Consider the following 17,327-nt stretch of genomic DNA (forward strand, 5'->3'; position numbering starts at 1 on the left):
TCCCTGGCCAGAAGCTGAGGAGGCACCTTATTTTGGGAATAGGAGGCTGTAGGAATGTCACCAGGTTCAAAGACCCTGGTAAGCAAGGGAAGAGGCAGGTGAGGAGCACAGGAAAAGGATCATCCAGAGAAATTCTACTTTTTCTGATAGATCTTTATTTAGAGTTAACAAGCAGAGGCAGCACAGCAGGAATCCAGCATGGTTGGGGATAGAATAAGCACAGTTTGAGGCCTTTATATGAGAGGAGGGAAACAAAAACCACATAAAAACCTCAGAAGCAAACATCACTTTCCAAAGACAAGACAGAGCCTGAGATGCCAATAGATTAGGTACTGCTGAGCTACCTCAAGGTCCCACAGCAGTTACTGAATAGCAAGGGAGATTCCTATTCCAATCCTCCAAAATACTTCTTTTGCAGAGCAGGTTTGGGACCTGCTGTTCCTGTGCCTGAAGGAGTCCCAACCTCCTACCCCATCTATCAGCAGCTCCCTTCCCATCCTGTTGTAATTCTCTAGGGAAGTGGTTTCTCCCTCCTGTCCCCCTGGAGTCCCTGACCACTGAGAGTGACTCTTACTTCCTTCTTTGGCCCCATTGGCTGTGGTCCAGCTATCTCTCCTCTGAGTTGGGAGGCTATAAATTGTCTCCCCTTCCTTTGCTCGCTTTTTCCCCCCTGGAAACTCGAAGAATAAACGCCTGGGACAAATGTCCTGGGGAAAGGGCCTCTTCTGAGATATCTCACCTTGTCCTTGATATAATTCTCTCCAAATCCTCCTAATAACTGAGCTAGCTTAAGCCCCTGGGAGGAGGGCAGGAGAGGGAATATATCACCATCCCATGGAAGGGGCTGAAGAAAGAGCTCACATGGAGAGAAAGCACTTTAAATGCAGTGATGGCCAAACGCAGTCGTGGTCCCACACTTGAAAACCAATTAAGCACCAGAGCAAACCAAGAGAGGACAGAGACACCACCATCCCTACTGAAATGGTGCTGTGAGTTGTTCCACAGCAAATGCCAGGCAGCAATGTAGTCCAGAAATGTGGTCCCTGCTCCAGTCTCTCAAAGCATCCATGGGACAGTAGTGACACTGAGCCTCTCTCTTGTGTTGCTAAGCCTGGCTGAAGAGCAGTAATTTCATCTTTAAAATCAAAATTCTTCTATTGCACCTCAATGTACTAGAGAAGAGCTCACAGGTGTCTTCACAAGCAGTTATTGCCTCTCTGTTCTGGCCTCCCCCTACCCTTGTATAGAAAGACTGATTCTGACTTTTCCCCAGCCTTAGCATGAAGAAGAAATACATACATACATATAGATAGATATAGATATATTAGAATACCTTTATTACATCAGTAAAACCTGTGTAGTGTCCAGAAATACAGAGTGTCCTTGGGCAGCTGGCTGTTGGCAACACAGGCATCAAACAGCCAAAATATCCAGATAAAATAGATTTTAAAAGCAACACATGCTGCAAAAGCTTTGGCTGCTGCAGCCTCCTGCAAGGAGGTCAGGCACTGGTTTAGTACCAAGCTCGGGGTGCCGAGGGCTGGGGCTGAGCCCGAGCCCTGTGCTCCCCAGTCAGGCACTGCTGGCTGCAGGTGCTCAAGCACACTGCACCCATTCAGGAAAGCTCCATGGCCAGCAGCAGCTTCCCTGCCCTGGGACCACGAACCCTGAGGTCTCTTTGGCAGGTTTACATTGCCCCCCCGTTCACCTCTGACCCTGTTACTTCTTGAAGAACTTCTTGTTGAGGAGGAAAATGAGCAGGTTGACATTGACCTTGGCCTTTTCAAACATCTTCATGACTGCTACACCCTCATACTGCAGTTGCAGCAGGTCCTGTAGGAGAGGGGACCTTCATTGCCACCAGTGGTGTGCCCAGCCAGGGAAGCCGTCCCCAGTGCCCAGCCCAAGGACAGGGAGCTGGGTTTGTAGTGAGAGATGCACAGCAAGGCTGCCCCCAGCAGCTCAGGGCAGGGCTCCACATGGACTCCAAGTCTTTACAAGAGCTGCATATGTGGGGACACCACCTAGCCCCCACACACCACAGATGCCCTCATCTCTCTGACCCCCAGCAGATGCAGGACAGGCTCCATACCTGGTAGTGCAGCTGGAAGCACTCCATGTCAATCCCCATGAATTTGGCTTTCACCTGGAAGCTGCCTGATTCCTCACAGGGGATGATGTCAAAAATCACATTCCTGAGCCTGAGAAGACAGAGCCACTCACTACCAAAAGGGGCTTCACAGCTTTAACACAACCAAGGACCAGATCACCCACCCCAGTGCACCCCCTCAGCACAGCAGCCAGACCCACAGCCCAAAACCCCACTGCAAATCCCAACTTTCCTACACAAAACAACTTGCCCCACATGGCAGGAAAACGGACAACACTGGCCCATGTGCATCCTCCTCCTTGGTTGTTTTCCTCTACCTGCCCAAGTTTTCATAGAATCCAGAATATCCTGAGTCAGAAGGGACCCACAAGGATCACTGAGTACATTAAGTCCAGCTTCTGGCCCTGCACTGAATAACCTCAAGCAAGAGCTCCTCCCCTAGAGCAGGGTTACGCACTGGCTGGACGGCAGGTCCTGGATCTCCAGCAGCACCCCCTTCTCCCACAGCTGGGCTGCTGTGTAGTGCAGCGATGGCAGCTTCTTGCTCTTCCCACTGACCCTGGAAGAGAAGGGACCACATGCTAAGAGCTGATCTCCAGCCATCCATGACCCCTTGGATTCCCAACATCTCTAGCACTCACAATAACCAGAGAGCAATGAAAACAAGAAATGTTTTGGTTTTTTTAAATTACTGATTTTTGGTAAGGAACCGCACTTGTTGCTGGCTGCCAGGTTGTCAAGGCAGGTCTTGATGTACTGGTTGTAATAATCAATTTGCTCCTCATAAAACAGAGTCTTGGCATCGAGGCCCTCCAGGGTCTGCCTCAGCTTCAGGAGCTCCCTGTGGCGCTGCTGCCGGTGACGCCGCTGGTTCCGGATGTCCTGGAGGAAGCAGAGCAGTGCCAGAAGGCCAATATATGTCATTATGAGCTTTACCAGAGCAGGACCTCTGGGGGGTTCAGGGGTAATCCTCAATTCAGTGTCCCGCAGCACACCTTGGCCAGCTCATCAATGAGCTCCTGGTACTTGTTGGTAGAGTCCACCAGCCCCAGGCTCTCCAAGCGCCGCAGGTTGCGGATGACCTTGCGCTTCTTCTCCTCCATGGAGAGCTGGCCATTGGCAGCCAGGGAGTGATGGTGCCTCAGCTGGGCAGAGGCCTGGGCATCCCACAGCGCCCGCCGGCATACGAGGTGTTCATGGGCAGCTTCCTGGAGATAAGAATGCGTGAGCCTGGAGCACAGCTTGAATGGGATACAAAGAGGGAACAACCAAACTCCTTCACCTACACTTTGATGTGGGTGTCTCCTGGCCCAGAACACCTGGCCCAGTGATTTTTCTGAAAACCAGAGTCCAGTCACTGCTGGATCACAAGAGCAGTGGCCAAACTTCTGAGAGGAGCAGGGCAGCTTTTTGCTGAGAACTTTTTTGCCATTTCCCCACAAAGTTTTTCAGTTCATCCCTAGCAGCAGCCTCACACATCCCACCTCATGCTCTGAGGCTGGTGTCCACAGGATTTCCGGGAGGGAATCCCCTGGCTGGGACTGGATCAAATCCACCAGCATCTGCTTGGTGCTAGAAACCAGAGAGATATGTCAGGCATCTGTTCCAGACCATCACCCTCCACACAATATTCAGTTGCCTCCCAAATGTTTCTTGCCTACCTTGAGCATCTCTGCCCCCTTCCAACACCTCCAGTACCCTCCTGATGCCCACGAAGTCCATCCTCACCTCAGCAGCAGGCTCCTTGTGTCACTCTCCTCGCTGCTAGCCACTGGCACCAGCTTGTTGGTGAGGGTCAAGGAGATCTCTGTTCTGCTGAGCTGGGAGAGCACCTGTTCAGCACCACTGTTTCTCAGGCTGGCAACACTCTCCCCTGCAAGGGCAGAGCTCTGCTAGTTGTGCTGGGCTTTAGAGGGCTGGCTTCCCATGCCCAAAGCAATCCATCTCAAGCTTTGTGCAAAGAAAGAAGTGTGCCCATGTGTGCCCACATCCACCCTCCTCCCATCAGGGTAGGTGGTGGGCCCCAGAGTTCAACCTACCGACCAGGGATTGGACCGTAGGAAGCTCATCAAGATCCTCCAGGAGCTCATGCAGGGGGTCACTGTGGTGTGGTGCGATGGAATCTCGGTGCTCAAGCAGGAGCTGGACAGTGCAAGGGATAAGTCAGTGGCAAAGGATGCAAAGAGAGAGTGAGGGAGGGCCAGCCAGGAGTGACACAACACCCTTTGCACCCGAGGGGGGATGGAGAAGATATGAGACAAACCTGCAGAATCTAGGTTCTTTCCTTGCTTAGAAGTGAAAAAAAAAAGGGTCAGGAAGAGAGGGAAACTGCACCAGGAGCGGGATACAGAGTAATGGGAGGAAATGCAGCAGAAAGCCCAGGAGGTGGGAGCAGAGGAAGTAGAGCTTGCTATGGGTTATATGCTTATATGCCCTGACCTTATGTGTGTTGATGAGCTCCCCCACAGTGATGTAAATGACTGGCTTGGCCACTGCCACCATCTCCGAGTACTCATCCACATTAAACCTCTCTTCAGGCTCAGGGACGCAGCAGGCAGCAGAGATGAACCTCCTGCAGGGAGCGATCCCTTTGGTCAGCTGCCACCAGCTCCTAGCCACCCTCCCACCCCATTGCCATCCTGGGGCCCACCTGAACTTGTTGTGGGTGTCCTCCAGGTACTGGTTCAGCCCACACAGATGGGCACTCTCCCCCTCGAAGGCCTTGCGGGTAGCGGCGTGCTGCAGCACTTTGGCAATGGACCCTAAGGTGCGGCGCTGGTCGGGGTGCAGGGCTGCCCCAGCCGACACATCCACAATGGCAAAGCCATCAGGGGCCACCACTGCCGGGTTCATGAAGCGGTAGTAGAGCAGGTTGCCCACGATCTAGGGCATGAGACAGGTTGGGGATTGGGGAGCAGATGGGTTAGGGCCCAAGGAGGTGACAGCTCAGCAGGGAAGGACATTTCATCCTTGCGCTACATGGTAGGACCCTCCTGGAAGAGAGGGCAGCGCAGGGAAAAGCCCACTCTTGGTATTTCCTTAGTGGCTCAAGGAAAATGCTGACTTGGAGGTGTTTTTAAGTCAAGAAGACCTGACTTTTTGTGGAGGGATATTGGTCCTTCATGTACAGAGAGAGCTGAACTCCACCAAACTGTGCAGGTGCCCCAGTCCCACGGTACCTTATCGACCTCCTCTGCCGGGGCCTTGGGGAATTTCTCAGCCAAGGACATCCTCAGGATTTTGGCCATGTAGCGCATTCCATAGCTGAGGAGAGGTAGGAAGAGGACCATCAGCATGTGGGTCCACCCTGATGACCCAGTCCTACTACTCATCATCCAAGAAGCAGGAAGCCCCCAGCCCTGGTGTGATGAAGAAGCCCACAGGTAGGATTGGCAGCTACAGCACCCTTCAGCTCCCTCCTCCACCCCACTGCCAGCCCAGGCATCCCTGGAGGAGGCCTTCATCCTCAGATGACCACAAAGCTCAGATTCTTCCTGGGAGACATCTTAATGTCACCAGTAAACTACCCAGAAATGGAGCAGAAAAACAAGGCAGCCCATGGGGCACTGCTGATATCTGGGGTTCCCCTTGCTGACAGTGCAGTAACTCGGCCCTGCAGCAGCAAAGGGACCGGAAACCCCCCATAACCCAACCTCTTCTCTAAGGCCTTGCTGGAGACACCTTAGAGCCAACAGCACTTCTGGGGTGTGCACAGAAACCATCGGGATACTTACGGGATCTTGTCAACAGAAGAGGTGATGGCAAAGACAAACTTGTCTGTTATTGCCAGGAGATTGCGGATAGAAATGTCCAGTCGTCTTTGAACCTCGGGGTGGCTGAGAGCCTGCTCAGGGCTGACCTCATATGGGAGCTTGCTGTAAAGGGAAGACAAGATCCCCATCACTATCCCAATGTCCATCACCCTGTGGCCATGCCAAGCCTTCTTACCCAGAGTCTGACCTTCTGTGCCCACTCTGTGACTCAGTCTGATTGATCCACGCCTTGTAGATGTCCACAGGGTCCATGCGGATGCTGAGGGTCTTGTCCTGCAGGACCTCCTGCACCGGGCCACCCAGGATGTGCCGCAGGGCATTCTGCCCATGCACATTGCGGTAAAAGCTGACCACCAGCCGGATCACTGTGGCATTGCCCATCAGGATGTCATGAACATGGTCCACCTTGGACCTAGGGACAGAGATGGGGCAGATGGGATGAGGGGATGGACCAGCATGTGTGTGTTCTCCAAACAGAAAGCAGCAGACAGAAGAGGTAACAGCATCCAAACTGACGCAGTTCAGCTTTTCCCAGGGTCTGTCCCCACACCAGGGCACCCCTCGGACACCCACCTGATCTCCTCCTGCAGGGCCACTTTGAAGAGCTGGAGCAGCAGATAAGCCTCCCGTGGGTTGGACGCGTAGTTGTAAAGCGTAAAGATCACTGACTCCATGAATTTGGTGGACTTGTTCTGGGACATCTGGAAGATCAGCTTGGCCAAGTACACTGGCTGTGTCTGCAGGAAAGAGGGACACCAAGCTAACCCAAGTGTTGCGGGGTAGCCGGTGGCCAGGTCCCTGCACTGCCCCCCCAGCTGTGGGGGACACAGCAGAGTCCCCCAGCCCCACCTGCAGCAGGTAGAAGAGATGCTGATAGGCCTCCAGCTTCTGCCGCTTCTCCTTGCTGAGCGACTTGAGCCCCTTCTGCTTGTCCATGGACACCATCTCTGAGAGCTGCTCCCTGTTCTTCTTGGTCAGCTTCTTGCAGTGGGAGACCACCTCCTGTGGCCACATAGGCATGGAGAGAAGCACTGGGGTCTGCCTAAGGCTCTGGCATTCTGACCGGAGCCAGAGGCACCCCAGTATTCCACAACCCTTCCCAACCCCTCCAACTGCTTAAAAAGTGAAGCAGAAACAAGTCCAAGCTGTGATGCCACTGAGGGCAGCACAGCATGAGGCAACCAAGTCCTCCCCCACTTTCTCTACCTGCAGCGTGATCCTGTTCTTGACCAGCAGCCCAATCTTGATGTCCATGAGGTCCAGGTCGCCCTCCAGCTGCCAGCTGGCACGGATCCTCTTTACCACCTCCTCTTGCAGTCGCAGCACCTCTGACTCCTCCCAGAAATCATGCTGGCTCTGCTCCAGCAGGTGGATGAAGCGCCGGACAATACCCAAGGGTGGACTCTTGGTGTGGACTGCAGTAATGCACAGCAATGCTGTGCATATTTGCAGGCAGATGGAGTGGCCACCCCCACCACAGACCCTCAGATCCCCAGCATTCACCCAGACACCCTATCCCTCCTCTCCAAAAAGCATCCTCTTGCAGCACCAGGACATGGGACAGCACACGGCCACATTGTGCAACAGCCTTCAGGAAGCTTTTGGGAACAGAGTGGCAGCCCCAGGGCTGATGACCAAGGACCACCAAGGCTCTGTCACTCCTGACCTTGCCAAGGGGTCACCAGTGGTCTGCTCACAACTGCTTCCCCACTACGCAGGGCCAGCAAGGGAAGAGGCAGAGTCCCCTTCCCCATTTGCCATCACACTGCAGAGCAGCAATGAGCAGGCACTTACCCAGCATCCTGTAATCCCCACAGGCCTTGTTTGCTCGCACAAATGCCTGGATTTTAATTACAGCTTTAATCTGCCAAGACAAACAAGGGGGTGGGAGATGATTTTCCATGGTGTCCGTAACACACACAGGGAGTGAAGAAGACCTGGACAAGGATATTGCTGCCTGGTCCCACTGCGAGAAATGTATTAAGGCCTAGGATAAGGGTCTCTACAACACAGAAGAGATTTTGGGATTCTACCCTTCTCAGTGGTCATTTCCCTCCACTCACTCACTGTATATCAGAAGCTGCAGCAACTCCCTAGGTGCAGCTTCGCTTCCTGGAACTGACACCCCCTCTTTTCCCCCCAAAATTTCCCTCCCTCTTAATGGGCATCTTGAAGTCATTGTTGTTTTTTGATGGAATTGGAGTGGTTTTTCTCTCCTTACATTTTACAAAACATGAGAGTTTGACTTCTGTACCCACCAGGTACATATTACTTCCCATCTGTCCCCCTGCCAGGATGAATCAGTTTCTTCCAGCTGCACTGCAAGCACTCAGGGACGGGGATTCAACTGTGTGCTCTGGATCATCCCCTACATCCCCACCAACATGGTCCCAAGAGCTGTTTGATTCCCATTCTATCACTTACATTCTGCCTGAAGTAGAGCAGCCTCTCCTGGTACTTCCTCTGTGCCTGCCACATCCTCACAGCCGCCTGGATCTGGGATACATGTTCAAACATTTGGATTCTGGAAGAACTTGCTTGACCAAAGTGAATGGGTGGAGGGGAAAAATCATGAGGACTACTAGGGGAGGTTTAGGTTGGATATTAAGTAAAATTTCTTCATGGAAGATGTGGTCAGGCATCGGCACAGGCTGTCCAGCAAAGTAGTGGGTTCACCATCCCAAGCGAGATTAAGCACCCATAGGGATGTGGCACTTGGAGACACAGTTAGTGGTGGCCTTGGCAGTGCTGGGGGAACAGTTGGACTGTCTGATCTTCAATGGCTTTTCCAGCCTCAGTGAGCCCATGGTAACAATTCTATACTATGATTTTTTTCTCCCCTGTCCACTCACACAGTGCCCTGATCCAGCTGCCACAATCCCCCCTAGCACCTCTGCACTGGGCTAGATGCCACCCTTGCAAGCTGAACAAGCAGGCGACAATGCCCAACATGGGAACAAAGGCTGAAGAAAAAATCTTCCAAACCTTGATTGCAGCCTCTGTGTTGGATTTCAGGTAGTACAGCCTCTCCAGGTAAGCTCTGCGCTGCCTGTACCCCCTCCAACAAGCCTGGACACAAGAAGACATCAGGTAGAGAGACCTGCCTGAGGTCACTGTGACTCCATTGGTTTTTCAGGGAGCACATGAGGAAAGAGAATAACACAGCATGGGGAAAGAGGAAACCAGCATCCAAAGCAGCTACTGTGAGAGAAACAAGCACCATACTACTCTCTGCAGCACCTCAGGGGTCCTGACAGTAAAACTACAGAGCAGCAAGCGCTGGCACTCCCTGGACCTGCCAGAAGGTGCTGCAAGCAGCTGCCCTTGGTTTGTGTTACCATGTTCAGAGAAGGGACAGATTCTTGCTGCATCACCTGGATCCTCATGGCAGCTGGCCACTGCTTCTGCAGGACATGCCGCCGTGCCACAAACTGCTGGCGAACAAGGAAGCCCCGGAGCCGTGCCTGGAGTCTCACCACCAAGGCGACGTTGGCTGCCCATAGGCACTCCCGGTCATGTGCCAGTGTCACTCGGGTGATGACTGACTGCAAGGACACGAGGCACCAGCTTAGCCCCAGCAATGCCACTGGTGCCCATGCAGCCCCATCCTGCCCATACCTGGATCTCCTCTCGGCTCAGATGTGTGCTGTTGAAGCTGCCATTGCATGGGCACTGCCAGCTGCCCTCCAAGGTCTGCAGGTTCAGGTAGTACTCAGCACCATCCAGCAGCCTGTGCCGGATCCAGGATTGCTTCATGCTCCCTGCATGCCGGGATGGATGGGAGCTGCTGGAGAGTTCTGCTCCCCCTGAACACCCTGGCCAGGGGTGCAGCAGTCCCCAGGGTTTTACCCGCTGATCTCTTGGTGGCCATCAGAGCCGACAGTTGCTCCTGGTAGGAGTCAGCACAGGTGTTCACCACCCCACGCAGGGCCACGTCAGGGTTGCACAGCACCCTCAGCGTCTGTGACGCCTTCCCTTCTTTGACGGCTTGGTTGATGGCAGCTGTCCCCAGAGCCACTGTGGGAGCAGAGGGGCTCATGTCAGCCCCTTCTTGTCCCCCAACCTCAGCAGTACCCACATGGGGAGAGCACTCACTGCTCCTGGCTGCCACTGTGTCCTGGTTGGCCTGGCAGACCCCTTCCTGGATCTCTTCCCACCAAAGAACAGCTCCATCGTCCTCTGTAGCCTGTTAGATGGGACATGGGGTCCAGTGAGCTAAGCAGCCCCCTTTGAGCACCTCCTGCTTTGCAGATGCTGCATTGCTAGGTCGGGGGGTTTCTTCACAGACTTGTGACCAAAGCAGGGTACCCTGCAGCCAAGGGGAATACCATGCTGCCATGGAGGTACTCCACAGCTGATGACCCCCACCCCACCTGGACTTTCTGCCTCCGTGCCCTGGACAGGACATCATGGTAGCGCAGAGCAGTTGGAAGGGTGATGTCGGGCAGGGTGGGCGCCAGTAGCAGCAATGCCGCCAGTGTCTTCTCAGGATCCGCCTGCAGCAGCGCCTCATTGACCAGCCAGACCGCATGGGCTCCTGTGTGGGAAGGAAGGGACACGCCTTTCAACCCATCCAATGCTCCGGGCACCCAAGAGAGTCACAGCCCAGGGTGGTGCAAGATTCTCTGGTGCATCATCAGGGCTGGAATCCCAGTGCAACCTCTCTCCCAGGATATCTGCAGACCCTCTGCATGCCCAAACCTTCTGTGGGCAGGACTCACGGTCATTTTCATCCTGCACTGATGAATTGGTGCTGTTGATGCTGTCCTGAATGTCATTCCAGCTCAAGAACTCAGTTCCTGCTTTCCTTGACTGTTCTTTCATCTGCAACAAGTCATCAAAGTACCTACAGGAGAGACACAGAGCAATGACTTGAAGCATTCCAAGAAGGGCTCAGTGCATTCCAAGGAGGGCTTGGTGCATTCCAGGCAGGAGGGCACCTGCCAGAGCCAGGTGCTCCTCTCTTCAGAGGGGAGAGGCAAGGCACAGGACAGGGAGGCTGCTGGAACAAGCCCACAAAAAGCCCAGGCCCCCTGACCAGCCACAAGATTTCTTCACACCAACCCCCAACACAGAGCCCAACTCACCGCTCTGCATTTGCATCTTCAGCTCCTGAGAGGCCCAGGGCAGGGCTGATCAGGCTGCTCCAGAGCCTGTTGGGGTTCCTGGCATCCAGGGCTTGGTTAACCAGTGCCACAGCTGAGAGCATCTCCACAGCCACAAACAGCTCCTCCTGTGCCAACTCACCCTGCATGGGGCAGGCAGAGACACTGAACCCCCAATAACCTCCTCCTCCAGTCCCAGCTTCCTCAGGGAAGCAGCAGCAGAGGAAGCACCCCAGTCCTAGAAGAGAGACCAACCCACCCATCATCAGGGGGACCCATGGCCCATCCCTGGGGGTCTCTCACCTGTGGGTGCTGGCACTGCAGTAGGGCCAGCTGGTGCTGGTACAAGGGGGCAGCAGGGGCATGCACATCAGGAAGTTGGGCATCAGGGTCCATCAGCGCTTCCAAGGTTTCTGCTGGCATCCCTCGACGGATAGCAGCATTGATCCGACCAAGAGCCTGCAGCACTGAGGGACAGACGGGGGCTGGCACAGCGGGGCTGCAGGAGGCGGCTGTGCCCTGTTTCAGGGCCAGGCTGCCAGCAGGCCCATCAGCTCCTGGGATGCACTGGGCAGCAAAACTTGCAACAAGTGTTCACCCAGGCACTCACTGGCTCGCTCCTTCTCATCCCTCCAGTTTGCTGTGAGGATCCCTGCCTGTATCTCCTCCTGCTCCAGCAGCTCTAGGTAGCCGAGTTCCTGCAACAGACAGAGGTGTCAGGTCTCACAGCTCATCACGCTGCTCATGTCTGAGCATGCATGACAGAGCAGCCATGCTCAGACCCCTGTCAGAAAGCCACCAACTCCCCAGTGCATGGTCCCTCTTCTGAGGACCATGGGCTGCCACCCAGTATAAGCGCTCTGCACCACAGGCTCCTGCCAGCCCCTACCAGTGCCTTCTCCTCCCGGTCCGTGCTGAGCTGCTCCAAATAGAGTTCAAGGTTGTCGCGCTGGAGGCAGCGCAGGGCCAGGGTGGGGTCCTGCAGTGCATGGTGCAGCGCCAGCATATCCTGTCTCTCCAGGGCATTGTCCACCTCTTCCAGAGCCCTACGCACTACAAGAGGCCAGTTCACCCCAGAGGTGAGCAGAAAAATCCTACAGCTCCAGGGAGCCAAGGCAGCTATGGTTAAAGGCTGCATACTCATAATTTTAATTTCTCCTTGGAAGTGCACACCCAGCCCTTCTTCCCACTAGGTCTGAGGCTGGCCTGAGCAGACTTCTTTCTGCTATGCTCACCACTCTCCCTACACCCTGAACTACCTTGGTCCCACTATAAGCCCTGGAGAACCCTCAGAGGGAAGGCCCAGCTTTGCTCACCATTCACTTTGTTGATGTTCCCTTGGATTTCAGCCTGGGTCAGACACCAGTCGTAGACGTCCTCTCCTTCGGGGATCACCTGTGGGTACTGGATAGGGACTCCCCAGCCTGAGCTTTCTGCCCAAGCACACCTCACCATGTGCAGTGGGGTCCCCTGCAGATGCCTGGGTTCATTTCCCAACCCCAAGCCCTGGGTGAACCAGACCCCAAAGAGGAATCATCTCCCCTCTCGTCTGCTCAGCACAAGGCCGTGTTTCAGCCAGCAAGCACCATGTGGTCTCTGGCGAAGGGACCCCTCCAGCTGGAAGCACCCACCTGCCCATGAGCAAAGGGACTGCTCTTCTCCCAGCCACCCCAGAGCACCCTATGCCCTCCTCACCCTGTTTCTGGCATTGCTGCCCTTCTCCAGCTTGGCCTGGCGCAGCACCTCCTGGTAGGCATCTGCCAGCTCCTCACGCAGTCCCACCAGCATTGCGTGGGGGTTGTGGAGGGTCTCCATCGTCTGGGCCACCACCCCCCGATCCACCGCTTTGTTGATGGCCAACACTGCAGCATGGACTGAAGGTGAGGCAGAGAGGAGGTGAGTGAGATGGGACATGGATGGGCAAGATGGACCATCTGCTTTATCCCTGCATGCAGTGGGAGAAGGCATTTTATGGGCAATGGTGGGAGCCCGCCCTGTTCAAAACGCAAGCTGCAGTTCCCAGCACTAGAGAAGTCTGTCTCACAGTAAGCACAGGGAATGCAGAACCCCCAGCTGCTGCTGGCTAGGAAAGGGCTGTGCCAGCACCTGCAGCCTTGTGCCAGGCTGAAAGGGAACAAACAGGTGCCTCCCACTGCATTCCAGGCCACCATCACCTCCCAGAGCACCCCCTCCCGGTTTGCTGGCCCCAGATTTGGTGTTCAGGGGCTGAGCCAAGATCCTGCTTTGGGCTGACACCCAGCCCTGCTCCCCACCAGGCACCCATCACCTGCTGCTTCATCCACTGAGAGCTCACTGGCCAAAATACCACCAATCTTGCTGAAGGCAGGCAGCTGCAGCCCATACTTCTCCAGCTCCTCTTTCATATTGTGGATCTCTTCCTCTGGAGCAGAGCAGAGGCAGCACTGCTCAGCACCAGCCCTGTAGCCCAGTACTGAAGCAGGGGCAGCCAGCAGAGTCCCCACTCCCCTGCCCAACCAAGAGGGGTGCAGAAAACCCCCTCAGTGGGGTGAGCATCCCTGAGGCAGCTTTGGCAAAACGCATCCAAGACTTTCCCCTCCTGCCACAGGACCCCAGAGCATTGGTGGCAAATGCCCCTCGGCAACTCCCAGCCCAGGTCTCCCTGCACAGCGCCATACCTGTGAAGTTCACTTTCCCATACAAGTCCTGGATCGGAGGAGCCAGCCCTAGCTTGAAGAGGTAGAAGCTGAAATACAAACCCACAGCATGACATCACCTGCTTCTCCCTCCCAGTGCTTCTGTGTCACCTGAAGCTGACAGGTGATACCACCGAAAGGCTCATGAGCATGGACACATTCCATGACAGCCAGGCCAGGGCACCCACCTGAGTGCATGGATGCAGTAGACCACGCGGGGCATGTTCTTCTTGTCATAGATATCAGTGGTCTCTGGGTGGAAGATCTGCCAGGAAGACAAGAGACACCTCAGGTGGCAATGGCATTGCGACAGTCCCCAGGTGTCAAAGAGTGGGGGACAAAGATGAAGCCTCCCTGTCATACCAGCAGCCCCCCCCCCCAAGTACTGCCACAAGGCAAAGGCGAGCGTGTCCCTTGGCCAGGGAAAGCAGAGGGGAGATGTTACCGAGGGAAGCCCCACATGGCTCATGGCATCCCGCCAGCGGTTGATGTTATCCGTGTGCCGAAAGTGAAGCCCAGCTGCCTGGAAGACAGGAGCTGAGGTCAGTCTGCCATCCCTAGGGTCCCCCTTGCCCTCAGACCAACCCAGCCAAGGCAGGAGGTTAAAGACAGAGGCAACACCTATGATGCCCAGGGGCAGCACAGCTCGGGAACTGCATTGCAGCCACCTGCTACAAAGCCATCCCTCAGTGACTCCTGTCAGCAAGTCCCTCCTCACTCTGCACTCACCAACAAGGAGAAGGTTTGGGGGTACACCCTAAGGGATACTACACCTTCCCTCTGGTACCACAGCCTTACCTTGTACTGTATCTGTTCAGGGTCGTAGATCTTCTTCAGTGGGACAATGGCAGGGGCAAAGCAGTGCCCCAGCTTGGCCAGGAGGACCCCATTGCGCAGGGTCTCCTCCAGCTCCATGGGTGAGGGCAGCCTCTCACCCAGACAGGCCTCCATCCAACTGGGAGGGCAGAGACAGGGCACGTCATGGACCCCCAGCACCCTACCCAGCAGAAAAGCACCCAAAGGACATCCCCCCACAACCCCATTCCAATAAATCCTCCCTGGCAGGGGAGCTCAGCCCTCAGGCTTTTAATGCTGGGTGGTTTTCAGTTTGGGTGTAGGGCTTAGTGTCCCCCACAAAAAAACCAAACCCCCAACCAACTTTGAGGAGACACAAAGCCCCAGGATCCAGGCAGCATTCTGCAGCATTATAGCCACTCCCCACCCATTCTCCCTGTTCTTCCCCTTAACACCCCATTTTCCCCCAAATCTGAGCTCAGGGATCTCCCCAAGTGCAGCCCCACCGCTTGGCTTCCTCCAGATGACACAGGTATTGGTAGGCAACGTTCTGCCTTCTCTGTTCGTCCATCTCGTCTGCAGTCGGGCGCTCACCTGAGCAGAAAAGAGGCCTCCCATCAGAGCTCCCTGCTCAGGGAGGGTTTTTGAAGCCCCCATGGCCACTGAAACCAAGATTTGGGAAAGAAAGCCAGGCTTTGGGTGCAGTAGCCTCCCACAGCCCTCATGGGAGTGGCCACCAGCGTCACAACACCCCCAGCCAGGCCCTGCTGGCAGCGGGAGGAAAGTTTCCAATTTCCCTTTTTCCCAAATAACAGCCATCAGAGCTGGAACTGGAGTGGGGGAGGGCGCAGAGCAAGCACCCGGGGAAGAGGTGGGGAACACAGCTACAGGTTTGGCGTCCTTTGACACTGCTCATGCTGGAGGCACCCATGACTTCTTGGGGGCACCTGGCAGTCCCCCAACAAAACATTCCTCAAAATATTTCTCTAGTTTCTCCCCAGGGGTCTGGCACCTTGCCACCGCCATCCTTCTACCCACATGTAGACCTGCCTGTTCCTCTTCAACCCCCTGCACCCCTAGACCCGACTGTTCCCCCCATCCCTTTGCACGCCCAGAGTCCCTATCCCTGCCCTGCACCCCACACCTGTCTGTCCCCACAGCCCCCTGTCCCCCCAGCCTTACCTGTCCCCTCACATTCCTCTGCACCCCAGGGCTGTCTGTTCCCCCATCCCCCGGCACCCCCAGACCTACCTGTCCTCTCCCATCTCACTGCACCCCAGACTTGTCCCCCTCTCGTCCCTCTGCATCCCGGACGTGCCTGCTCCTTTCATCCTCCTGCACCCTCAGACCTGCCCGCACCCCCACCCTTAGGGAAGCCCCCGCTTTGCCGGTGCCGATCACTCACAGCGCCCCAGCCCTACTCCCTCCATGGCCGCGGTGGCTCCGGTGGCTCCGCCCGCGGTTTGAATCTCCCGCCGCTCACGTGGCTCCGCGCGGGGGCTGCCGGGTGCGCCACCGGGACACCGGACACCGGGACATACACTGGGGAGCTCAGAGAGCACCGGGGGTGCGGGGATGTGACACACACCTAGACAGCGAGAGGAGCCTCGGGTTGCAGGGGGAACCTTGGGGTGCAGGGGCTGGGCACTCACCGGGGTGCAGGGGGAACTCATGGGTGAAGGGCTGCTGGGGGACTCCACGGGCTCTGTCAAGGGGTCAGCGCTATGCCAGACCAAGGACGTGCCATCCGGCCTCGGGGTGCCCTGTACCCTTGCCGCTCTGAGACCATCCATCAACCTGCTTCAAAGCATGAACCTGTCTCTGCATGGAACAAGCCCCCAACACCTGCCACAAGCTGTTGAGACAGTGAGGAGCCGGTTGTGCCGTCCATTACACGGCTGTCCTGTCCATCACACAGTTTTCCCATCCATCTGTCACATGGCTCACACTGACAATGTCGCACTGAGTTGCCATGGCACTGCACACCACCCTGGTGGCAGGGATGAAACTGGAGCCAGTGGGGCCATTGTGGGATGTGCTTTCCCAGGAACAGGCCTGGCTTTGTCCCAGCCTGTGCCACCACCTGCCACACTTCGGTCTCTCAGAACCTGGCTGTGCTCCAGCACTACGTGCTAGTATCCATCACCGGGGCTGCGACCCGCTCCAGGCGACCTTCCAGGCAGCCCAAGTGTGGAGATGCCTCAGACATCCCCGCACCAGAGAGCCGTGGCTTGTGGCAGCGACGCAGCTGCAGTGGCGGGGATGCCCTTTCTGCTCCCTGCTCTCGGCACCCTTTGCACCTGAAGAGCAAACAGTAAGTGTATGATGCTGGTTATTCTGCCTCCCAAAAAGGCACCCCAGCAACATCCTACTCCTGCTGTGGTGTCCCTCCTCCTCCCTCAGTGACCTCTTTCGTCTCTCGCGGCCACCAAGGTTTGTGGGGTCCTCCATGGGAAAGTGTCGGAGAAGGGAGACGCGACACCATATGGTCATCAGCAGAACTCAGTTTATTTAAGTACAATCTTGAGTTATATACTTTGCTTAATTAACTCATACATATTGCAAAAGCTAAGCTCCTAATTGGTAGTGACTATACAATAGTTTACTTCATGTTATATCAGCATATTGCAACAGTTTGTATCACCTTGTAGCATTTAACTCCTCTTTCTCATGATCTCAGTTCTTCTCTCTCATCCTCATGCTGGCCTTGTCCTAGCTTCTAGTTCTGAGAGCCATTGTGTCTTTTCTGAAAGCTATTGTGTCCTTTATCTTCTTTCCCATTTCTCAGCCAGCTTCTCAACCTCTCCACAATTCCCCCTTTTTCTTTTAAGAATTACTAGCATTAAAGACTGACTACACATAGAATGAT

At 55.4% G+C, this 17,327-nt stretch overlaps 1 protein-coding gene across 1 annotated transcript; it reads right to left on the bottom strand.

The window, feature by feature from the left end:
* Nucleotides 1-1,487: 1,487 nt before the first annotated feature.
* IQGAP3 (IQ motif containing GTPase activating protein 3) lies at nucleotides 1,488-15,918 on the bottom strand. Its single transcript, XM_083878766.1, has 38 exons — nucleotides 15,864-15,918; nucleotides 14,965-15,052; nucleotides 14,462-14,618; nucleotides 14,109-14,186; nucleotides 13,852-13,928; nucleotides 13,646-13,713; nucleotides 13,276-13,389; nucleotides 12,684-12,862; nucleotides 12,305-12,392; nucleotides 11,878-12,041; nucleotides 11,599-11,686; nucleotides 11,292-11,455; nucleotides 10,971-11,131; nucleotides 10,605-10,729; nucleotides 10,257-10,420; nucleotides 9,979-10,069; nucleotides 9,733-9,900; nucleotides 9,502-9,644; nucleotides 9,258-9,428; nucleotides 8,869-8,952; nucleotides 8,308-8,379; nucleotides 7,678-7,747; nucleotides 7,090-7,298; nucleotides 6,733-6,885; nucleotides 6,457-6,620; nucleotides 6,071-6,295; nucleotides 5,845-5,985; nucleotides 5,290-5,374; nucleotides 4,761-4,993; nucleotides 4,550-4,682; nucleotides 4,150-4,252; nucleotides 3,839-3,983; nucleotides 3,595-3,682; nucleotides 3,106-3,318; nucleotides 2,826-2,992; nucleotides 2,568-2,669; nucleotides 2,093-2,201; nucleotides 1,488-1,833 (listed from the first exon to the last, which is right to left on the bottom strand). The coding sequence occupies exons 1-38, from the start codon at nucleotides 15,886-15,888 to the stop codon at nucleotides 1,720-1,722; spliced, it is 4,923 nt and encodes a 1,640-aa protein (XP_083734892.1). The 5' UTR covers nucleotides 15,889-15,918; the 3' UTR covers nucleotides 1,488-1,719.
* Nucleotides 15,919-17,327: the final 1,409 nt, after the last annotated feature.

This window comes from Zosterops lateralis (genome assembly GCF_965231275.1).
Source record: "Zosterops lateralis genome assembly, chromosome: 27".
Lineage (NCBI taxonomy): Eukaryota > Metazoa > Chordata > Aves > Passeriformes > Zosteropidae > Zosterops > Zosterops lateralis.